Source organism: Hemiscyllium ocellatum, chromosome 44 (assembly GCF_020745735.1).
Source record: "Hemiscyllium ocellatum isolate sHemOce1 chromosome 44, sHemOce1.pat.X.cur, whole genome shotgun sequence".
NCBI classification, from domain to species: Eukaryota; Metazoa; Chordata; class Chondrichthyes; order Orectolobiformes; family Hemiscylliidae; genus Hemiscyllium; species Hemiscyllium ocellatum.
In genome coordinates this window covers 24,607,178-24,632,026 of record NC_083444.1, presented here as the reverse complement: position 1 = coordinate 24,632,026, position 24,849 = coordinate 24,607,178, and the positions used below count along the sequence as shown (strand labels likewise).

The 24,849-nt window shown below is 52.2% G+C and overlaps 1 protein-coding gene across 1 annotated transcript; it reads right to left on the bottom strand.

The window, feature by feature from the left end:
* Nucleotides 1–18,723: 18,723 nt before the first annotated feature.
* On the bottom strand, nt 18,724–23,730 carry LOC132835273 (RING finger protein 225-like). Its single transcript, XM_060854684.1, has 2 exons — nt 23,363–23,730; nt 18,724–20,850 (listed from the first exon to the last, which is right to left on the bottom strand). Exons 1-2 carry the CDS (start codon nt 23,715–23,717, stop codon nt 20,795–20,797), a joined length of 411 nt encoding a protein of 136 aa, XP_060710667.1. The 5' UTR covers nt 23,718–23,730; the 3' UTR covers nt 18,724–20,794.
* Between the last annotated feature and the right edge of the window lie 1,119 nt (nt 23,731–24,849).

Here is a 24,849-nt window from a genome sequence, read left to right as displayed (position 1 = left end):
CCCCTACACCCCCTCCCTATCTCTGTAACCCCTCCAGCCCCTACACCCCCTCCCTATCTCTGTTACCCCGTCCAGCCCCTACACCCCCTCCCTATCTCTGTAACTCCCTCCAGCCCCTACACCCCCTCCCTATCTCTGTAGCCCCCTCCAGCCCATACATCCCCTCCCTATCTTTGTAACCCCCTCCAGCCCCTACACCCCTCCCTAAATCTGTAACCCCCTCCAGCCCCTACACCTCCTCCCTATCTCTGTAGCCCCCTCCAGCCCATACACCCCTCCCTATCTCTGTAACCCCCTCCAGCACCTATAACCCTCCCTATCTCTGTAACCCCCTCCAGCCCCTACACCCCTCCCTATCTCTGTAACCCTCTCCAGCCTCTACACCCACTCCCTATCTCTGTAACCCCCTCCAGCACCTATACCCCTCCCTATCTCTGTAACCCCCTCCAGCCCCTACACCCCTCCCTATCTCTGTAACCCTCGCCATCCCCTACACCCCCTCCCTATTTCTGTAACGCCCCCTCCAGTCCCTACACCCCTCCCTATCTCTGTAACCCTCTCCAGCCCCTACACCCCCTACCTATCTCTGTAGCCCCCTCCAGTCCATACACCCCTCCCTATCTCTGTAACCCTCTCCAGCCCCTACACCCCCTCCTAATTTCTGTAACACCCCCCTCCAGCTCCTACACCCCCTCCCTGTCTCTGTAACCTCCTCCAGCCCCTATACCCCTTCCCTATCTCTGTAACCCCCTCCAGCCCCTACACCCACTCCCTATCTCTGTAACCCCCTCCAGCCCATACATCCCCTCCCTATCTTTGTAACCCCCTCCGGCCCCTACAGCCCCTCCCTATCTCTGTAACCTCCTCCAGCCCCTATACCCCTTCCCTATCTCTGTAACCCCCTCCAGCCCCTACACCCCTCCCTATCTCTGTAACCCCCTCCAGCTCCTACACCCCTCCCTACCTCTGTAACCCCCTCCAGCCCATAAATTCCCTCCCTATCTCTGTCACCCCACTAGCCCCTACACCCCCTCCCTATCTCTGTAACTCCCTCCAGCCCCTACACCCCTCCCTATCTTTGTAACCCCCTCCAGCCCCTACACCCCTCCCTAACTCTGTAGCCCCCTCCATCCCATACACCCCCCACCCTATCTCTGTAACCCCTCCAGCCCCTACACCCCCTCCCTATCTCTGTAACCCCTCCAGCCCCTACACCCCCTCCCTATCTCTGTTACCCCCTCCAGCCCCTACACCCCCTCCCTATCTCTGTAACCCCCTCCAGCCCCTACATTCCTTCCCTATCTCTGTAACCCTCTCCAGCCCCTACACCCCCTCCTTATTTCTGTAACACCCCCCTCCAGCTCCTACAACCCCTCCCTGTCTCTGTAACCCCCTCCAGCCCCTACACCCCCCCCCTGTCTCTGTAACCCCCTCCAGCCCCTACACCTCCTCCCTATCTCTGTAGCCCCCTCCAGCCCCTATACCCCTCCCTATCTCTGTAACCCCCTCCAGCCCCTACACCCCACCCTATCTCTGTAAACTTCTCCAGCCCCTACACCCACTCCCTATCTCTGTAACCCCCTCCAACACCTATACCCCTCCCTATCTCTGTAACCCTCTCCAGCCCCTACACCCCCTCCTTATTTCTGTGACCCCCCTCCAGTCCCTACACCCCTCCCTATCTCTGTAACCCTCTCCAGCCCCTACACCCCCTCCCTATCTCTGTAACCTCCTCCACACCCTACACCCCTCCCTATCTCTGTAACCCCCTCCAGCCCCTATACCCCTTCCCTATCTCTGTAACCCCCTCCAGCCTCTACTCTCTCTCCCTATCTCTGTAACCTCCTCCAGCCCCTATACCCCTTCCCTATCTCTGTACCCCCTTCCAGCCCCTACACCCCCTCCCTATCTCTGTAACCCCCTCCAGCCCCTACACCCCTCCCTATCTCTGTAACCCCCTTCCAGCCCCTACACCCCTCCCTACCTCTGTAACCCCCTCCAGCCCATAAATTCCCTCCCTATCTCTGTCACCCCCCTAGCTCCTACACCCCTCCCTGTCTCTGTAACCCCGTCCAGCCCCTACACCCCCTCCCTATCTCTGTAACTCCCTCCAGCCCCTACACCCCCTCCCTATCTCTGTATCCCCCTCCAGCCCATACATCCCCTCCCTATCTTTGTAACCCCCTCCAGCCCCTACACCCCTCCCTAAATCTGTAACCCCCTCCAGCCCCTACACCTCCTCCCTATCTCTGTAGCCCCCTCCAGCCCATACACCCCTCCCTATCTCTGTAACCCCCTCCAGCACCTATACCCCTCCCTATCTCTGTAACCCCCTCCAGCCCCTACACCCCTCCCTATCTCTGTAACCCTCTCCAGCCCCTACACCCACTCCCTATCTCTGTAACCCCCTCCAGCACCTATACCCCTCCCTATCTCTGTAACCCCCTCCAGCCCCTACACCCCTCCCTATCTCTGTAACCCTCGCCAGCCCCTACACCCCCTCCCTATTTCTGTAACCCCCCCTCCAGTCCCTACACCCCTCCCTATCTCTGTAACCCTCTCCAGCCCCTACACCCACTCCCTATCTCTGTAACCCGCTCCAGCCCCTACACCCCTCCCTAACTCTGTAGCCCCCTCCATCCCATACACCCCCCACCCTATCTCTGTAACCCCTCCAGCCCCTACACCCCCTCCCTATCTCTGTAACCCTCTCCAGCCCCTACACCCCCTCCTTATTTCTGTAACACCCCCCTCCAGCTCCTACACCCCCTCCCTGTCTCTGTAACCTCCTCCAGCCCCTACACCCCCTCCCTATCTCTGTAACCCCCTCCAGCCCCTACACCCCTTCCCTATCTCTGTAACCCCCTCCAGCCCCTACACCCCCTCCCTATCTCTGTAACCCCCTCCAGCCCCTACACCCCTCCCTATCTCTGTAACCCCCTCCAGCCCCTACACCCCTCCCTACCTCTGTAACCCCCTCCAGCCCATAAATTCCCTCCCTATCTCTGTCACCCCCGCCAGCTCCTACACCCCTCCCTGTCTCTGTAACCCCGTCCAGCCCCTACACCCACTCCCTATCTCTGTAACCCCCTCCAACCCCTACACCCCTCCCTACCTCTGTAGCCCCCTCCAGCCCATACATCCTCTCCCTATCTTTGTAACCCCCTCCGGCCCCTACAGCCCCTCCCTATCTCTGTAACCTCCTCCAGCCCCTATACCCCTTCCCTATCTCTGTAACCCCCTCCAGCCCCTACTCTCTCTCCCTATCTCTGTAACCCCCTCCAGCCCCTACACCCCTCCCTATCTCTGTAACCCTCTCCAGCCCCTACACCCACTCCCTATCTCTGTAACCCCCTCCAGCCCCTACACCCCCTTCCTATCTCTGTAACCCCCTCCAGCACCTACACCCCTCCCTATCTCTGTAACCTTCTCCAGCCCCTACACCCCCTCCCTATTTCTGTAACCCCCCCCTTCAGTCCCTACACCCCTCCCTATCTCTGTAACTCTCTCCAGCCCCTACACCCACTCCCTATCTCTGTAACCCCCTCCAGCACCTATACCCCTCCCTATCTCTGTAACCCCCTCCAGCCCCTACACCCCTCCCTATCTCTGTAACCCTCTCCAGCCCCTACACCCCCTCCCTATCTCTGTAACCCCCTCCCTGTGAAATGCCTCACTTGTATCTGCCTCCAACGCCTTCACAGACGGTGCGTCCCCAGAACCCACTGAATGTGAAAGTTTCCCCTCCCATCAGCGTGGCTTCGTTTGCAGATCACTCCCCGTTCCTGTTGATGAAATGAGCAGGACCCACCTCTCGAACCCCACCCCCCCCCCCGCCCCCAACCCCCCCACTCACCCCTCCCCCATTCAGGCTGCTCTTGGTTTCAGAGACATCGATTACATCTCTAAGAGGAACAGACTCGTAGACAGAGCTCCAGTGGACGGCAACGTTTCCTCCCACAGTCCAAAGATGTGCGGGTCAGGGTGAATTGGCCATGCTAAATTGCCCGTAGTGTTAGGTGAAGGGGTAAATGTAGGGGAATGGGTCTGGGTGGTATATGATTCAGTGGGTCGGTGTGGACTTGTTGGGCCGAAGGGCCTGTTTCCACACTGTAAGTAATCTAATCTCACACACTGACCCCTTCCCCACTCGTTCCTGCTGTACCCCCTCAAAGTCTGGGCCCATTCCCATGCAGCCTCGCAAAGAGACATCCCAAAAGAGATCATCCCATTCCCATGACAGGGAATCTCCAAGGACCGAATCCCTCCTGGTTCATTCCCATGACTCCAGGATGCCAACAACAATCAGACTCTATGTAGAGCCTCGAACACAGCAGAGGAAAACAGCAAGAATAATAATAAATATTTTTTTCGACAGACAGCCACAGATGGACAGGCCTTGGTCAAAGAGGTTGGTTTCCAGCAGGATTCTGAAGGGGGAGAGAGGGTGAAGGGGGAGAGGAGTCAGGAGGGAATTCTACAGCTTGGCTCCAGGCAAACCCACCAATGGCAGAGTGATGGAAAGCAGAGGGTGTCAGGGGCTGGAGTCACAGGAAGGGATAGAGATTGGGAGGGGAGTAGGGGCTAGAGGAGGTTACAGAGATAGGGAGGGGAGTAGGGGCTGGAGGAGGTTACAGAGATAGGGAGGGGAGTAGGGGCTGGAGGAGGTTGCAGAGATAGGGAGGGGGTGTAGGGACTGGAGGAGGTTGCAGAGATAGGGAGGGTATTTAGGGGCTGGAGGGGGTTACAGAGATAGGGAAGGTTTTTAGGGGCTGGAGGGGGTTACAGAGATAGGGAGAGGGTATAGGGGCTGGAGTGGGTTACAGAGATAGGGAGGGGTATAGGGGCTGAGGGGGTTACAGAGATAGGAGGGAGTGTAGGGGCTGGAGGGGGTTACAGAGATAGGGAGGGGTGTAGGGGCTGGAGTGGGTTACAGAGATAGGGATGGGGTGTAGGGGCTGGAGGGGGTTACAGAGATAGGGAGAGGGTGTAGGGGCTGGAGGGGGTTACAGAGATAGGGAGGGGTGTAGGGGCTGGAGAGAGTTACAGAGATAGGGAGGGGGTGTAGGGGTTGGAGGAGGTTACAGAGATAGGGAGGGGTGTAGAGGCTGGAGGGGGTTACAGTGTTAGTGAGGGGGTGTAGGGGCTGGAGGGGGTTACAGAGATAGGGAGGGGGTGTAGGGGCTGGAGGGGGTTACAGTGATAGGGAGGGGTGTAGGGGCTGGAGGGGGTTACAGAGATAGGGAGGGGGTGTAGGGGCTGGAGGGGTTTACAGAGATAGGGAGGGGTGTAGGGGCTGGAGGGGGTTACAGAGTTAGGGAAGGGGTGTCGGGTCTGGTGCAGGTGACTGAGACCTGGAGGGACGTTGACAGAGTGAGGTCAGTGTCTCTCGCGTCAATGTGAAGTTAACTGTGCAGGAGCAGGAGGTGAGGCCATCACAGTTGACTCTCTCCAGTCAGTCACATGTGGAACTGGCTGAAGCAGATCCCGTTGACACAGCCACAGGGGAGTGGGGAAACAGGGGGACTGTGTGCTCACTGTGTCCATATCTGTGACCCCACTGAGACTGCACACAGCGTCCCCTGTGTTATTACTCCGAGACACTGTGTGAGGGGTTCTGGCCTGTCTCACATCCCCCGATTCCCATCAGCCCCCTGTTGGCACTCAGACCTGCAGCTGTCACTGGAATTCCTTCCCTCCATCTCCCCGCTTCTCGCACCTCCTATAAGTTTCCTCCTCATTATATCCGGGGCACTGAGTCCAGTTAACTCTCCTGATTTTAGGAAGGATGGAAATGTGTTGGCAACATTTTGGAGGAATTTCACTCGACCGATTGCTGGGATTGTCTCATGAAGAAACACTGGACAGGCCGGGCCTGTGCCCATTACGGTTGGGGTTCGGGACGGGGTTATCAAAATAACAAGTGATCTTATTGATATAAATATAAGCCCCTGACCAGACTTAACATGCTCAGAGGATAATGGGAGAGACTCGGATGTGAAGGATTCCCTCTTAAGATGGAGGTGGGAAGGAATCTTTTTCCCTCAGGTTTGCGTGCTTATGGGATCTTGGTCCAACCAGTTCATGCCAACCATCATCCCAAACTAAACTTGCTCCACCTGCCTGCACTTGGCCCATAATCCCTCCAAACATTTCTTCTTCAGGGTGGCATGGTGGCTCAGTGGTTAGCACTGCTGCCTCATGGTCCCAGGTTCGAATCCAGCCTCGGGTGACTGTCAGTGTGGCGTTGGTACATTCTCCCTGTGTCTGTGTGGGTGTGCTCCCGTTTCTTCCCATAGTCCAAAGATGTGTGAATTGGCCATGCTAAATTGTCCCAGAGTGCAAGGTGCATTAGTTAGAGAGAAATGGGTCTGGGTGGGTTACTTTTCGGAGGGTCGGTGTGGCCTGGTTGGGCCGAAGGGCCTGTTTCCACACTCTAGGGAATCTAATCTGAACGTCTTTTAAATGCAACCGTACCTGTAGTCTCTGGAAGATCTTTCCGCATACAAACCTCTCCCTCTGTGCAAACAAAAATTGCCCCTCATGTCTTTTTAAAATCTTTCTCCTCTCATTTTCAAATGCCCCCTAATCTTACAACCAGCCCCAACCTGGGCGAAAGGGGAGCCTGTATCATTGAATGTAGTGAGGGTTGAATTTGTCAGATTCACAGCCTGTTGTCATCTGGATATTGGTCAGGGAGCGAGGGTTTCAGGAGGTTGGGGAGGGGGATCAGACAGGAACATTTTAAAATCCCACAACACCAGGTTAGAGTCCAACAGGTTTATTGGGAAGCACTAGCTTTCGGAGCGACGTTCCTTCATCAGGTGATTGACAATCAGGAGACAACCATCTGATGAAGGAACGTCGCTCCGAAAGCGTGTGCTTCCAAATAAACCTGTTGGACTATAACCTGGTGCGGTGTGATTTTTAACTTTGTCCACCCCAGTCCAACACCGGCACCTCCAGGAAAATTGGCATTGAGCCAGCACTGCGAGCTTATTGAATGGTAGAAGAGGGGCTGGATTCCCTTCTCCTGCTCCTAATTCGTGTGTGCATTGAGCCCCCCAAAGCCTAAACCCCTCCCCATTCTGTCCTGATCCATAAGCCTGTTTGAGCATCAGCCATCCCGAATCATTCCCATAGCCTCGGGATTACAAGGAGTGTGAGATGTCAGACACAACTTGCCATTGTCACTGTGTGCTTACCTTCCACAGGTGTTGCCACTGTATCGGGAGTATCCTCAATTAAACAGGACTTTCGGATGCTTATGGAGTCAACGTCTGGTGCCTCGTCACAGAAGGAAGGGAGGAATTGTCCACCTGGAAATATCTCAAGCTCAGGATTAGCTCTTCTCAATCCAGACCTCAGCAGTGACTGTGACAGCTCTGGGACAATTCCCTGCCCTGCAGGAGCTTGTGATTTTCCACACCTCCCATTCCCTCGAGTCCTCTTGTTAATGCACATCAGTAGATACAGTGCAAACAGCTCTTGTTTGTAGTGCTGTGCCTTTCTTAGCTCCTGGCATTATTAAAGAGTCTCCTGTATTGAGCCAATCAGGTCAACATCCAGAAAAGGACCACGGCAGGACTGCAGAGACTGGGATTGGGACAGAGAAGGCTAAGGGGGAACATTGAATCGAGGTGTCCAAAATCACAAAGGCGTTTCGATCGAGTGATTGAGGGGAAGCTGTTTCTGGGGGTGGGTTGCTCAGTCACTAGAGGGAACACAACAGAGAGTCAGCCAAGGGGAATGCGAGGGGGAGCGGAGTTTGTTTTATGAGGTAGTGACGTGTTGTCATCTGGAACATCATTCACAGGATGAGGGCGTCCCTGGCTCTACCAGCATCTATTGCCCATCCCTAATTGCCCAGAGGGCAGTGAAGAGCCAACCGCATCGCTGTGGTCTGGAGTCACATGTAGGCCAGACCAGGGTAGGGAGGACAGTTTGCTTCCCTGAAGGACATTGGTGAATCAGATGGGTTTTTCCAACATCTGTCAATGGACTTAATTCCAGACTTTTATTAAATCCTAATCCACCATCTGACGAGGGACCCCAGTCCATTACCTGGGTCTCTGGATTAATAATCCTGATGCAACATTGGCTGAATTACCCCGATCTGCTGTGTTTTTTCCAGTGTCACACTTTATGGTCTCTGGACTAACAGTCCAGTGGGAATACCATGACCCCCATCGAACTGCCCTGAAAGGGCGGTGAACGCAGATTCATGAGGAACTTTCTCAAGGAGGAATGTGCAGAGACCTGGGTGGGGGGCAAGAGCAGATGAGGAAGTAGAACTAAGTGGATTGATCGTTTTAAAGAGACAGAACTGGCACGATGGGTAGAATGGACTCTTTCTTGGATGGTCGCCCTCTTGGGCATGAATGTACCAGCTTCTGAAAATATTCTTCCTCAAAACACTGTTGAGGCTGGGCGACAACTGAAGAACATCAAAATGTGTGGGGTCATTTCCTTATTGGACCATTGACCCAAGCCATGTCAATGGGCTAGCATCCAGAACAATAATGATCGACAGGCATTGAGGGGCTGAATGGCCTCCTTCTATTCTTCTATCAGTTAAAGGAAGCGAGATAGATGGAGGTGTTTGAGACGTACATTTCAGGGCTGGAGGAAATGTGTTAGTGTTCAACACCAGCAATGTTGGATAACTGAGTCCTGATGAAGGGTTATGCCTGGAACATTGACTCTCCTGCTCCTCACAAGCTGCCTGGCCTGCTGTGCTTTTCCAGCACCATCCTTCAACAACAAAAGATAATTGTGGACTTAAAACTGTCAGCCAGACAGTCAGTCAACTGAATCATATCAACATTCATTCACTGTCACTGGGTCATAGTTATGGAGCACCTTTCCTTATGGTATTGTGGGTGTCTCTACATCTCAAGGACGAGAGCAGTTCGAGAATGAAGCCAATGTCAACTTTTAAAGCTTCTTTCACTGATTAACACAGGCTTGGCCAACATTTATTGCCCATCCCTCATTCTCCCTCGAGAAGGTGATGGTGAGCTGTGTTCTTGAACAGCTGCAGTCCATGTGCTGTCATGAAGTTGGGAAGTTGGGATGGTGAATGAGGGTACGGAATGAACGAAGGTAATATATCTGCTGCCATTGAGTCACAGAGTCATAGAGATGTACAGCATGGAAACAGATCCTTCGGTCAAACCTGTCCATGCCGACCAGATATCCCAACCTATTCTAGTCCCACCTGCCAGCACCCGGCCCATATCCCTCCAAACCCTTCCTATTCATATACCCATCCAGAAGCCTCTTAAATGTTACAATTGTACCAGCCTCCACCACATCCTCTGGCAGCTCATTCCATACACGTACCACCCTCTGTGTGAAAAAGTTGCCCCTTTGATCTCTTTTATATCTTTCCCCTCTCACCCTAAACCTATGCCCTCTAGTTCTGGACTCCCCCACCCCAGGGAAAAGACTTTGTCTATTTATCCTATCCATGCTCCTCATGATTTTATAAACCTCTATAAGGTCACCCCTCAGTCTCTGACGCTCCAGGGAAAACAGCCCCAGCCTGTTCAGCCTCTCCCTGTAGTTCAAACCCTCCAACCCTGGCAACATCCTTGTAAATCTTTTCTGAACCCATTCAAGTTTCACAACACTTTCCGATAGGAAGGAGACCAGAATTGCACACAATATTCCAACAGTGGCCTAACCAATGTCCTGTACAGCCGCAACATGACCTCCCAACTCCTGTACCAATAAAGGAAAGCATACCAAACACCTTCTTCACTATCCTATCTACCTGCGACTCCACTTTCAAGGAGCTATGAACCTGCACTCCAAGGTCTCTTTGTTCAGCAACACTCCCTAGGACCTTACCATTTGGAGGTGGCCAAGGGTTTTGAAGGTGCCGTCTAAGAATCCTTTGTGAATTTCTGCATTGTATCTCAGAGTATACACTGATCTTACTGTGCTTTGGTGGCGGGGGGAGGGGATGTTTGTGGATGTGGTGCCAATCAAGCGAGAGCTGCTTTGTCCTGAATGGTCAAAGAGTGTGGTGCTGGAAAAGCACAGCAGGTCAGGCAGCGCCCGAGGAGCAGCAGAGTCGACCTTTCGGTCAAGAGCCCTTCCTCAGGAAGGGATGGTGTTGGGCTTCTCAGGTGTTGCTCCCCACATGCCCTGCACTCATCCATGTGTTCCCTCACATTCCTGACTTGTGCCTGGTAGATGGTGGACAGGGAGTCAGGAGGGCATGGATTTGGAAGGTGGAGTGTGGGGAAACAGGCCCTTCGGCCCACCAAGTCCACACCAACCCTCCAAAGCGTAACCCACCCAGACCCATTTCCCTCTGACTAATGCACCTAACACAATGGGGCAATTTAGTACGGCCAACCCACCCTAATCTATACATCCCTGAACACTATGGGGCAATTTAGCACGGCCAATCCACCCCAACCTACACATCCCTGAAGTTGTAATTGTACCAGCCTCCACCACTTCCTCTGGCAGCTCATTCCATACACATACCACCCTCTGTGTGAAAAAGTTGCCCCTTAGGTCCCTTTTATATCTTTCCCCTCTCACCCTAAACCTATGCCCTCTAGTTCTGGACTCCCCCACCCCAGGGAAAAGACTTTGTCTATTTATCCTATCCATGCCCTTTGTGATTTTGTAAACCTCTATAAGGTCACCCCTCAGCCTCCGATGCTCCAGGGAAAACAGCCCCAGCCTGTTCAGCCTCTCCCTGTAGCTCAAACCCTCCAACCCTGGCCACATCCTTGTAAATCTTTTCTGAGCCCTTTCAAGTTTCACAACATTCCTGGGCACTACAGGACAATTTCCCCAAGACCAATCCACCCTAACCTGCGCATCTTTGGACTGTGGGAGGAAACCCACGCAGACACGGGGAGAATGTGCAAACTCCACACAGACAGTTACCTGGGGCGGGAATTGAACCCGGGTCCCTGGCACTGCGAGGCAGCAGTGCTAACCACTGTGCCACCGTGCCACCCACCTTTTGATTCCATCCAAAGGACTGGGTGAATGTTTAGGAGTCACAGTGGATCACAGATCCTCATTGCTACTGTATTTTAGCTTGAATTGGAGAGAGACTGCACACATCAATGTGGCTGACTGTTCTCTGAGCAATCAGGCATGGACGATAAATGCTGGCCCAGCTAGAAGCACCCCCATCTTGTGAAAGAACTTTTCAAAGAAAACTGAGCAGAGCTCTCAGGGAGACTGGGATAGGATCCCCACCTCCCTCCACCTATTGCACTCTCACCTACCTTCTCCCCAGTCCCAATCCCCCTCCCATTTATCTCTCCAACCCCAAGAGGCTCCCTGCCTCATTCCTGATGAAGGACTCCGACCAGAAACCTCGCTTCTCCTGCCCCTCGGATGCTGCTTGACCTGCTGTGCTTTTCCAGCACCACTCTCTAATCTTGGCTCCGGTCTCCAGCATCTGCAGTCCTCACTTTCACCCTGGGGATGTCCATCACCACGGGGCTTCTGACCAGACAGGGACAAACCTTTCTGGCTGCTGGGAGGGTGGAGAGACTGCGGCTTCAAAGTAATTTGACAAGACAGGCAAGGCCAGCAGAAAAGAGACACCCCATCTCTCACCACGAGTGGCTCGAGTCTGGAATGCACTGCCTGAGATGAATCAGCACAATCATTGTAAAAGATGAGAGACTTAACAAACAATCCAGGTCTTTTTCAAAATATAATTTCAGTTACATCACACTGTAAACTTTTGCGATACATTCTGTGTCTTACAATCTTATTCTCCACAACCACCTGATGAAGGAGCATCGCTCCGAAAGCTAGTGCTTCCAAATAAACCTGTTGGACTAAAATCTGGTGTTGTGTGATTTTTAATTTTATCCACCACCACCCTCCCCCAACCCATCCCCCCTCCCCCACACCCCCATAGTCCAACACTGGCGTCCGGAGATTAGGCAGCTTGGACTGAGATTTCCCACTGGCACTGAGACGGTTCAATAAATGCACAGGGTTACAATGCGAAGCTGGGAAATGGCCCACGGTGAATCCCTCTGATAGAGAGCCAGCACCCACCCGATGGGCCAAATATCCTCCTTTGCGTTCAGAGAATAAGCAACAGACATTTAAAACTGAAATGGAGCGTGGATTGGGGAGCCTAAGAATGAGAGAGAGTGGACAACCCTGACTGAGAGATAGTACAGGGTTGGTGGGCCAAATGGCCTATTTTCTGATGTTGTATAATTTCAGTGCCTAGCTGCCCTGATCTGTCACATTCCTGGCCCATTTGGAACAAATCCTACTGAGTGTCCATAGTGAGGTTAAACAGTAAGCCCCTCCCGCCCCCCGACCAATGCACCATCCCACCCCACCCTCTTCACCAAATGTGTGGGACGTGAGGTTAACCATCAGCCTTGAAGAGCTCACTTGCTGGTGAGTCATTGCTGTGGGGATGATTCCTTCCCGAATGCCTGTCTGCACATGACAGCACTCAAACATTACTGAGAAAGGCCAGCCGCAGGTTCACTCAGGGTTTCAGGATGGAGTCAGTCAGTGAGAGCTGGTGTATGTGTGTGTCTGAGAGAGAGAGTGTGTGAGTGTGTGAGTGTGAGTGTGAGTGTGTGCGTGTGAGTGAGACTGTGTGTGTGTGTGTGTGTGATTGTGTGTGAGTATGTGTGTGAATGTGAGTGTGTGTGAGGGTGTGTGTGCGAGTGAGTGTGAGGATGTATGAGGGTGCGTGTGAGGGCGTGTGTGAGGGTGTATGAGGGTGCGTGTGAGGTTGTGAGTGAGGGTGTGTGTGAGGGTTTATGAGGATGTGTGTGAGGGTGTGATTAAGGGTGTGTGTGGGTATGTGTGAGGGTGTGTGTGAGGGTTTATGAGGATGTGTGTGAGGGTGTGTGTGAGGGTGTGATTTAGGGTGTGTGTGAGCGTGTGAGTGAGCGTGTGTGTGAGGGTTTATGAGGATGTGTGTGAGGGTGTGTGTGAGGGTGTGTGTGAGGGTGCGTGTGCGGGTGTGAGTGAGGCGGTGTGTGAGGGTTTATGAGGATGTGTGTGAGGGTGTGTGTGAGGGTGTGATTTAGGGTGTGTGTGAGGGTGTGTGTGAGGGTGTGTGTGAGGGTGCGTGTGTGGGTGTGAGTGAGGCGGTGTGTGAGGGTTTATGAGGATGTGTGTGAGGGTGTGTGTGAGGGTGTGATTTAGGGTGTGTGTGAGGGTGTGAGTGAGGGTGTGTGTGAGGGTGTGTGTGAGGGTTTATGAGGATGTGTGTGAGGGTGTGTGTGAGGGTGTGATTGAGGGTGTGTGTGAGGGTGTGAGTGAGGGTGTGTGTGAGGGTGTGTGTGTGAGGGTGTGTGTACAGGAAAGCATGTCTCCCTTCACAGCAGAAGTGTGCAGAAGTGTTACTCCTGACCTCGAGTAACCCCTGACTGTGAGCTGGTGGTTTCTGGGCATTTTCCCCACGAACCCGAGCAGTTTGTGGCGTGCCTTACCAAACCGCACTCACATATCTCAGGGATGTGTGGGTTAGGGTGGACTGGCCGTGCTAAATTACCCCATAGTGTTCAGGGATATGTAGGTTAGGGTGGATTGGCCGTGCTAAATTACCCCATAGTGTTCAGGGATGTGTACGTTAGGGTGGATTGGCCGTGCTAAATTACCCCATAGTGTTCAGGGATGTGTGGGTTAGGGTGGACTGGCCGTGCTAAATTACCCCATAGTGTTCAGGGATGTGTAGGTTAGGGTGGATTGGCCGTGCTAAATTACCCCATAGTGTTCAGGGATGTGTACGTTAGGGTGGATTGGCCATGCTAAATTACCCCATAGCGTTCAGGGATGTGTACGTTAGGGTGGATTGGCCATGCTAAATTACCCCATAGTGTTCAGGGATGTGTAGGTTAGGGTGGATTGGCCATGCTAAATTGCCCCATAGTGTTCAGGGATGTGTAGGTTAGGATGGATTGGCCATGCTAAATTACCCCATAGTGTTCAGGGATGTGTAGGTTAGGGTGGATTGGCCATGCTAAATTACCCCATAGTGTTCAGGGATGTGTACGTTAGGGTGGATTGACCGTGCTAAATTGCCCCATAGTGTTCAGGGATGTGTTGGTTAGGGTGGACTGGCCGTGCTAAATTACCCCATAGTGTTCAGGGATGTGTAGGTTAGGGTGGATTGGCCGTGCTAAATTACCCCATAGTGTTCAGGGATGTGTACGTTAGGGTGGATTGGCCGTGCTAAATTACCCCATAGTGTTCAGGGATGTGCAGGTTAGGGTGGACTGGCCGTGCTAAATTACCCCATAGTGTTCAGGGATGTGTAGGTTAGGGTGGATTGGCCGTGCTAAATTACCCCATAGTGTTCAGGGATGTGTACGTTAGGGTGGATTGGCCGTGCTAAATTACCCCATAGTGTTCAGGGATGTGTACGTTAGGGTGGATTGGCCGTGCTAAATTGCCCCATAGTGTTCAGGGATGTGTAGGTTAGGGTGGACTGGCCGTGCTAAATTACCCCATAGTGTTCAGGGATGTGTAGGTTAGGGTGGATTGGCCGTGCTAAATTACCCCATAGTGTTCAGGGATGTGTAGGTTAGGGTGGACTGGCCGTGCTAAATTACCCCATAGTGTTCAGGGATGTGTACGTTAGGGTAGATTGGCCGTGCTAAATTACCCCATAGTGTTCAGGGATGTGGAGGTTAGGGTGGATTGGCCATGCTAAATTACCCCATAGTGTTCAGGGATGTGGAGGTTAGGGTGGATTGGCCGTGCTAAATTACCCCATAGTGTTCAGGGATGTGTAGGTTAGGGTGGATTGGCCGTGCTAAATTACCCCATAGTGTTCAGGGATGTGTAGGTTAGGGTGGATTGGCCGTGCTAAATTACCCCATAGTGTTCAGGGATGTGTAGGTTAGGGTGGATTGGCCGTGCTAAATTACCCCATAGTGTTCAGGGATGTGTAGGTTAGGGTGGATTGGCCATGCTAAATTACCCCATAGTGTTCAGGGATGTGTCGGTTAGGGTGGATTGGCCATGCTAAATTACCCCATAGTGTTCAGGGATGTGTAGGTTAGGGTGGATTGGCCGTGCTAAATTACCCCATAGTGATCAGGGAAGTGTAGGTTAGGGTGGATTGGCTGTGCTAAATTACCCCATAGTGTTCAGGGATGTGTAGGTTAGGGTGGATTGGCCATGCTAAATTACCCCATAGTGTTCAGGGATGTGTAGGTTGGGGTGGATTGGCCATGCTAAATTGCCCCATAGTGTTCAGGGATGTGTAGGTTAGGGTGGATTGGCCATGCTAAATTACCCCATAGTGTTCAGGGATGTGTAGGTTAGGGTGGATTGGCCATGCTAAATTACCCCATAGTGTTCAGGGATGTGTAGGTTAGGGTGGTTTGGCCATGCTAAATTACCCATAGTGCTCAGGGATGTGTAGGTTAGGGTGGATTGGCCATGCTAAATTACCCCATAGTGTTCAGGGATGTGTAGGTTAGGGTGGATTGGCCGTGCTAAATTACCCCATAGTGTTCAGGGATGTGTAGGTTGGGGTGGATTGGCCGTGCTAAATTGCCCCATAGTGTTCAGGGATGTGTAGGTTGGGGTGGATTGGCCGTGCTAAATTACCCCATAGTGTTCAGGGATGTGTAGGTTGGGGTGGATTGGCCATGCTAAATTGCCCCACAGTGTTCAGGGATGTGTAGGTTGGGGTGGATTGGCTATGCTAAATTACCCCATAGTGTTCAGGGATGTGTAGGTTAGGGTGGATTGGCCGTGCTAAATTACCCCATTGTGTTCAGGGATGTGTAGGTTAGGGTGGATTGGCCATGCTAAATTGCCCCATAGTGTTCAGGGATGTGTAGGTTGGGGTGGATTGGCCATGCTAAATTACCCCATAGTGTTCAGGGATGTGTAGGTTAGGGGTAGATTTCGGATTCTCGGTCAGGAATGGGTCTAGGTGAGTTACTCTTCTGAGAGTCGGTGTAGCCCTGTTGGGCCAAAGGGCCTGTTTCCACACAGTGGGGATTCCAATCTGTGAAAAGAGCTGCTGTGCCAGGCAGTGGGGGTATGATCAGCCCCTGAAGGACTCTCATTGCATGCCCCCCCCCATCCCCCCCCCCCTCGAGTGGACCTGGCACTGTGCTCACTGGGTCAGGATGGCGTTGGTCAGCCAAGACTGGAGACCACACAAGGAAGGAGCTGTCAGCTTTTATTCCCTCAATTAGCCAATGCACTTCCAGCAGCGTGGCAATTTTGACCACTGACGCAAACGACAAATGTGCCAACCCCCATGGTCAGCACCTCATCAGGATTTGTTAATCATTGCCAGGAGGAGAATTAGCTCACAGTTTTAATAAACTTTGACTTCAGACTGAACTCGCTTATGCTGTTACCACATTGAGGTCGATCCACTACTGAGAAAGTGTGACTCTGTGATCAAACACTCCCAGTTTCGCTGATAAACAACCACTTTTTCATCCTGTGCACTCTGTCTACTTTAAAACAGCCGTTCAAACTATTACTGCTGAGTTTAAACAATTCATTAAACAGCCACACATTTGTTCAGACACAAAAATATTAAGAGCATTGCCCCTCATCTGTTAGAACTTTAAGGCCAGATCATTCAGGAGAGATATTAAGAAGCATTTTCACACACAAAGGGTTTGGAACTCTCTTTCACGAACAGCGGTGGATTCTGGATCAGCTCATGGGGTTGGCTGCTCTCCTCCCAGTCCAATGTTCCTCCTCAGTCACCATCTGACTTTTCAATCCAGCAGAATTGCATTTTTTTTGCAAAATAATGAAGTGTCATTTCACATTGGGGAACCCAGCACACTCTGCCATTTTCGGTTGTGACAGGTTGGAGTCATGGCAAAGTGTTCCCAATTTGAATTCTTTGGATGTAGATTTGTCAGCTATCTTAACTAGGGCGTCTGTCTAACTCAGCTGGTTAGGTTTGTTGAGTTCTGGGTCCTGGTGGAGGGGGGACTCCTGAGTTAATGCAGGTATATATACAACACTCCCGTTCTATGGTTTTGGAGCTTTGTGCCAAGCATAGGTATTTTGTGAGGGTTTTTTTGTGTTTTCTTTTGCTTTTCTTCCTTTTTTTTGATCTATTTGCACAGTGTTAGGTTTTGCTTTTTATTATAGGGCAGGTTAGTACTTAGTAGACAGTAGTTGTATTGTAATTCATGTATTTTTCCCCTCTTTATTACACTAGTATTTGTTATCGGTTGTATTTTCAATAACTTTATATTTTTGTAAAGTTAAAAAAATTTTTTTTGATTAATCAAGAAAAGTGTGACATCAGTTTCGATAGCAGAAAGGGGGACAGAATCTGCTGAAGGTGCTGAATGGCCGGCTCCTCAGTCCTGTGAACTTCAAACGGGTCAGTGGCAGAATGGTATCTTCCACCTCCCCGCTCAAGCCACAGGTAGTTCAGGCCGTTTGACCAATTGGGGAGCATTCCGATGGGTGATCAGAGGGATGGCGCTGGGGCAGGAGGGGAATATGTTTAACAGCCCTCAACAAGCATCCAGATGGCCTACCAGGGCTGGGGATAATTGAGTCTCAGAGATGTACAGCACAGAAACAGACCCTTCGGTCCAACCCGTCCATGCTGACCAGATATCCCAACCCAATCTAGTCCCACCTGCCAGCACCCGGCCCATATCCCTCCAAACCCTTCCCATTCATATACCCATCCAAATGCCTCTTAAATGTCGCCATTGTACCAGCCTCCACCACTTCCTCTGGCAGCTCATTCCATACACGTACCACCCTCTGTGTGAAAAAGTTGGCCCTTGGGTCCCTTTTATACCTTTCCCCTCTCACCCTAAACCAAATAAAATTGAAATGAAATTACTCATTTCACAATGTGCCTTTTTATTTGTTAAATAACAATTAAATACATAATTACTTCCTTCCAGTTTCATACAAATTCTGTACATTTACCAATATGATATGATTTACAGTGCTGGTAAAGTCAAGCAATTCATTCGAAAACACAAAATATTGGAAATTGCAGGCTGGAACAGTCCGACTCCACCTACTCCACACCCGGTTATGGGGTGAAATGTGACCTTGGGTAGCAGCACGCATTGGGTTCCTTGTTTTTGTCCATTTCTAAGCAGTGGCTGAACCCAACCGTTTCCCACCACACAGGATGGCAAAGTGACTCAAGATTCAAGTAGGGACTATCCTTAATTGCGTCCGAGCTGGTCGTTTACTTGGGGAGGAACTGAGAGCCTTCCTCTGAAACCACTCGGGGGATTTCCCTGGCCAGAGCCGACGAATCATGAATATAAACAGTTGGGAGGATGACAGCGACTCCATGACGGATCTCCCCTCCCCCCCCCACCACCACAATTCCGATTTTACTTAATCAAAAGGAAACAAAATGTGGGGGGGGGGGGGGGGGTGCGGCAGAGTTTGGTTTGGGGGAAGAGTTTCTTCAGTTTGTTAACTACTTAAGGATTGACCAGCTTGTTAGAGGTACACATACAACTGGGGAGGGAGCAGGTATTAAAAATAATGTGCTGGTAAGCCGGCAATAATCAGTTTTAGAATTTGTTGCCGAAACAGGAAAAGCTCGAGTGGTTGGGCAGAGTCGACATTTCAAGCCGGCCTACTCCTCATCAGAACTTGAGTGTGGTATCTCTTTTATTCCCTCTCCTACTGTATGACGGGACCACCCCCCCATTCCCCATCCCCTATCCCCTATCCCCTATCCCCCCCACAACTCCACACCCCTCCAGCCCCAGTCTGCTGTGACCAGGCGGGCTCTATCTATCACAGGTATTGGAGACCCCAGACTCCCCAAAGCCAGTGTGTATTTTTTTTAGATTACATTACATTACAGTGTGGAAACAGGCCCTTCGGCCCAACAAGTCCACACCGACCTGCTGAAGCACAACCCACCCAGACCCGTACATTTACCCCTTACCTAACACTAGATACAATTTAGCATGGCCAATTCACCTGACCCGCACATCTTTGGACTGTGGGAGGAAACTGGAGCACACGGAGGAAGCCCACGCAGACACGGGGAGAATGTGCAAACTCCACACAGTCAGTCGCCCGAGGCTGGAATCGAACCCGGATCTCTGGTGCTATGAGGCAGCAGTGCTAACCACTGTGCCACCGGGCCGCCCACACGTCTCTGTAGCACTTGGCAACTTGGGCAGCTGAAGAGCTGATTAAACATTAACAAGTTGTCTTCCCTGACAGCTTGGAAAGCACTTTCATCATGGCTATGACTCACAGACTTGGAAGCACGCCGCACGAGAAGGCATGGGGACTCAGTGGTTAGCACCGCTGCCTCACGCACCGCCAGGGACTGGGTTCGATTCCAGCTTTGAGGGTGACTGGCTGTGTGGAGTGTGCACATTCTCCCCGTGTCTGTGTGGGTTTGCTCCGGTTTCCTCCCACAGTCCAAAGATGTGCAGGTTTGAGTGAATTGACCGTGCTCAATTGCCCAGAGTGTTAGGTGGGAAATGCAGGGTGATAGTGGGTGGGTATGGATGGGATGCTCTTCAGAGGTTCTCTGCTGAGTTGATGGGCCAAAGGGCCACACTGTAGGGATTTGATGATTTTGATGAAATTCCTGAAGAAGGGCTCATGCCCGAAACGTCGATTCTTCTGCTCCTTGGATGCTGCCTGACCTGCTGCGTTTTTCCAGCAACACAGTTTCGGCTTTGATGAAATTGAGGCAGACAGTGGGCTGTTCCATGCCAACAGGAAAACACCACCGTTTAAAATAAACAGCTGCAATTAAAAGTCTTCAATGTGGATCGCAGGCTAAGTGAGATTGAAAGGCCTAAACTCACCATAAAGCCTGGTGCAACATCTCACTCTAGGGGTTGGTCACTGAACTCAACATCACCCTCAAAACCCCAAAAATGAAAGATCACCACAGTGTTGGGGAGGGGCATGATCTCAGTGGTTAGCACTGCTGCCTCATAGCGCCAGGGGCCCAGGTTCGATTCCAGCCTCAGGCAACTGTCTGTGTGGAGTTTGCACATTCTCCCCGTGTCTGCGTGGGTTTCCTCCCACAGTCCAAAAACATTAGGTAAATTGGCCATGTTAAATTGCCCCTGAGTGTTCAGGGATGTATAGGTCAGATACATCAATCAGGGGTTAATGTGGAGTGATAGGATAATGGGTCTGGGTGGGATAAGCTTCAGAGCATCAGTGTGGGCTTTTTCAGCTCCTCTGCTTTCCCTGACGGAATTCAGGAACCCGACTTGGGACTTACCAACATTTCATAAGAGATTTCACATAACATCATTTAGACTGCGTTCCTCTTTGTGTGAAACTGAGCACTCCTCTCATTTTATGAACAATCTGCTGAACTGGCACCTCTAAGGACTTCTGTACTGTACATAAACGCTGCCATCTCAGGCCCAGTTCTGAGTGAAGCAATATAGGCCCCAGGCCTAAATCTAGCTCCCACAGTCCCACTTGACAGTGAGGTCTAGCAGTCTTCGGCCTGTTTGGCTGGGAGGGAAACCCTCTCCAGGAAGGGGAGGTTGTTTCGGGATTTGTTTTTGGTGGGTGGGTGGGAAGTTGACTGCTCTCACAACTTCCGCACCTCCCGGATGCTGCCTGGCTTGCTGTGTTCTTCCGGCCTGCAGTCTGTCTACTTTGGACGCCAGCGCCTGCAGTATGTTCATGATTTCCGCACAAGCTCAGTCCCCCCGCACAGGAGAGCAGCGGACGTCCACTACTCCTTGCCTCCTCCTGGGCTCTCTGGTCAGTCAACCCGCTCCTGCTCCCGGCTTCACCCCAGGGTGTTTGGGGAGGGGGCGCGGCTCTCTTCCGACTCACATTAAATGAGCTGAAAACTCGCCATCAGAACCATATCGCGCATGTCCACACACACAGCTGGAAAAACAGAGATCAGATTAGGTTAGCTTCCCTACGCTATGAGAACAGACTCTTCAGCCCAACCAATCGCCACCGACGAGTAACCCACTCCCCTCCGACTAATACAACAAACACTTTGGGCAGTTGAAAATGCGTTGCTGGTTAAAGCACAGCTGGTCAGGCAGCATCCAAGGAATAGGATTTTCAACGCATTTTCAACTGTGATCTCCAGACCTCATTTTTTACCCAAACACTTTGGGCAATTTAGCACAGCCAATCCACATCTTTGGATTGTGGGAGGAAACCGGAGCACCTGGAGGAAACCCACACAGGCACCTCTATTCCTGAGATGCTGCCTAACCTGCTGTGCTTTGACCAGCAACACATTTGCAGCTGTGATCTCCAGCATCTGCAGACCTCATTTTTTACCGGGAGAATGTACAAACTCCACACAGACAGTTGCCCTAGGCTGGAATCGAACCTGGGACCCTGGTGCCATGTAGCAGCAGTGCTAACCATTGAGCCACCGTGCCGCCCCAAGAGCACCATTCCTTCATATTGTGTCATTCCCGTGATGTTTTCCCTTGTTTGAAAGCTCCTGTTGAAACCGCCCTTCCAAAGCAGCGTGTTTGTAGCTCCTGACAACTCACTGAGTTATACACATTCCCCTCGGGTCGCCCCAGGCCATGTCCTGACTGACTATCTTAAAGCTAGGTCGCCATGGTTACCAAAACACCACCTGTGCAAACCTGAGCTATCTTGAGAATGGAATTTAAAAGAAGTCCTGGGATTTACATATCAAAGAACAGAAACCAGCCAATCCCATTCTGAAAGATGAAAGCTTTAATCTGCGAGTGTTTACTGTGTCACATCTCCATGGCGCCAGACTCCTTTGACTATAAATTCTGTGAGTATGATCCACAACCGTTCGAGGAAGGAGGGGTGCTCCAAAAATTAGTGCTTCCAAATAAACCTGTTGGACTCTAACCTGGCGTTGTGGGATTTTTCACTTTGTACACCCCACCACCCACCCAGCCCAACACCGGCTCCTCCAAGTTTGTACAAACAGTTTCTGCCCGTTCCCTCCATCGAAACTCTCCCAGATTATGGAGGATAGTGATTAAATCACTTCTTCATCCTCTCTGCCCCAGGCAGCAGCCGTCCCACCTCCTCTGCCTTCCCTGAAGGAATTCCCTGACTTGGGACTAACCAATGTTGCAGAAGAGGTTTTGTGTAGCGTCCCGTCAGTTAGCGTTGATGTGGAAAACCTAGCAGTTGCTCCCTCCTGCCTTTTTTATGAACAATCTGCTGAATTGGAGCTGGCCCTCTCTCAGGACTGTACACCCCGAGGTGTCCCTCTTCCCATGCTCCCCGGTAAAATTGTGCCATTTATCCCGAATCACCTTCTATCTCCTGAGGTGAGATGGTCATAATCCCAGGGAATCATTCGACTGCTCTCTCAGGGAGAGAGAGAGAGAGGACCGATGATAATCCAACCTGCAGATCACCACACTTCAGGTGTGAGGGGTCAGTCAGAATGGGGAATTGAACCTGCGTTTCTGGCACCATTTTACTTTGCCAACTAGACATCTGGGTCCTGATGAAGGGCTTATGCCCGAAACGTCGATTCTCCTGTTCCTTGGATGCTGCCTGACCTGCTGCGCTTTAACCAGCAACACATTTTCAGCTCTGATCTCCAGCATCTGCAGACCTCACTTTTTACTTTAAACTAAACCCTGGTCAACTGAAGTGCCATTCCCTTCGCACTTTCTGTGAGTACTCCTGCCCCTGCCCAGTCTAACCTTGATGGGTTTGTAGCTGTGGTGTCAGTGGAGTTAGTTCGATCTGTCTTTGACTGAGGGAAATGGGTGGAGGGGGCTCCTTCTCGGTCCCCAGCGATGGACATCAGGTTTCTTTGGTAAAGGACACGGGGTGTTGTTGGAAGTAATAGATTTCGCCCCAAACCAACGTGGCTCACCCCGCCATTCATTCGGCAAGTTGGAGCAGCAGTTAGATGTCGTGATGAGTTGTCATGAGAGTGGGATGTCCAAAGGACAGCATGATGGAGCCAGGGAGTGGTTGGGGCAACAGCGTGAACATTGCACGCTATCATCTCAATGTGGGTGGGTGGGGGTTGGGGCAGGTAGGAGCATCCCATTGGCTGGTTCAGCTCAGTCCCCTCCCCCACACCTCAGTGACAACCCTGAGACCGATGGGCAAGTGGGATAGGGAGCGACCTCTCCCCAAGTCTCTCAGCCGACGCCATCCCCGACTTGCTCGCCCTTAAAACCGCGGTCGATGTGGCCAGCTGCCCGGCCGCTTGCCTCCTGCAGGAGCGGAGGCCATTCGGCCCCTCTAGTCCACTCGACGAGCTGATCTCCTGCTGGCTTCCCACCTGTACGGATTGGGCGCCAATCGCCCGGGCCGAGGACCCGAAACCTGCACCCCGCATCTCCCAAACCCTCCCCCCCCCCCTCCTCACCACCCCCAACCCCCGCACCCCCACACCTTCCCAGCCCCTTATCCTCACCGTCAGAGCTCGGGTGTCTCAGGCTGCCAAGTCCCAGCCTCCTCTTCAGGCTCCTCACCCACCGCCTGGGCCCTCGCTCGGTGATCGGCTCAGAGCCTGGTTCGGTCAGCGCCAGGCGGTCGAGGGCTGGGTCCACAGGGAACGGGAGCTCGCCGTCCGCTGGCGAGGCCTGGGCTGGCTGGCGGCACAGCGGGCACGGCAACTCATAAACGCCCGGGCTCCTGGGCTCCGCCGAGGACAGCAGGGTGAGGAGGCACTGGCTGCAGAAGATGTGCCCACAGGGCAGGATCCTGGGACTCCGAGTGCCCCTGGCATAGGGGCAGTAACAGATGCTGCACTCAGTGTCTGCTGGCATTCTCCAGGACAGAGCAGGAGCTTTGTGTGTGTGACAGAACAGACGAGTCCTGCTTTTATAGCAGAGTTCCTGGTGATGACTCATTGAAAGCAGTGATCTCACTGAGGCAGACGGGCGAATTCTTTCGGTCATCAGCAAGGACGATGCCAAGTTTTGCAACGTGCCTGGTTAATGCTTCCCTCCTCTGGCTGCCAAGGCAGTTTCGGAAGCAATGATTGACAGACTCTCGCACTCTCGAAGTCCAAGATCACGGCTTCCAGTAACCCAGAGGAAAGCGCAGGAGGAACCAAATGCAGATAAGGCATGGAGACACGTACAGGCTGCAGCTCCCCTGTGAAACCAGAAGGACAAGTGGGAGCAGTGGAACTCATTCACCAAATTACCGGCTCTTCCAGTAAGAAAGTAAGGATCACCAGTGTACCAATGTTAATTAATAAATTACCAATTAGTAAATTACCAATAATCAATTACCTTTCCTCGCCCTCAACCCTGGATCCGGGGCATCCTCAACAGAACAACAGAAGCTAACACTCGGCACTCCCTCAGCACTGACCCTCTGACAGTGCAGCACTCCCTCAGTACTGACCCTCTGACAGTGCAGCACTCCCTCAGTACTGACCCTCTGACAGTGCAGCACCCCCTCAGTACTGACCCTCTGACAGTGCGGCACCCCCTCACCACTGACCCTCTGACATTGCAGCACTCCCTCAGCACTGACCCTCTGACAGTGCGACATTCCCTCAGCACTGACCCTCTGACAGTGCGGCACTCCCTCAGTACTGACCCTCTGACAGTGCAGCACTCCCTCAGCACTGACTCTCTGACAGTGCAGCACTCCCTTAGCACTGACCCTCTGACAGTGCAGCACTCCCTCAGCACTGACCCTCTGACATTGCAGCACTCCCTCAGCACTGACCCTCTGACATTGCAGCACTCCCTCAGCACTGACCCTCTGACAGTGTGGCACTCCCTTAGCACTGACCCTCTGACAGTGCGGCACTCCCTTAGCACTGACCCTCTGACAGTGCGGCACTCCCTTAGCACTGACCCTCTGACAGTGCAGCACTCCCTCAGCACTGACGCTCCAACAGTGCAGCACCCCCTCACCACTGACCCTCTGACAGTGTGGCAC

Bases quoted from the DNA above. Each gene is read 5' to 3' on its own strand.
- LOC132835273 (XM_060854684.1), bottom strand. From the start codon at position 23,717: ATGCCAGCAGACACTGAGTGCAGCATCTGTTACTGCCCCTATGCCAGG. The intron at 20,851-23,362 runs GTGAGGATAAGG...CTGTTTTTCCAG, and splicing joins GAGACACCCGAGCTCTGACG to CTGTGTGTGTGGACATGCGC.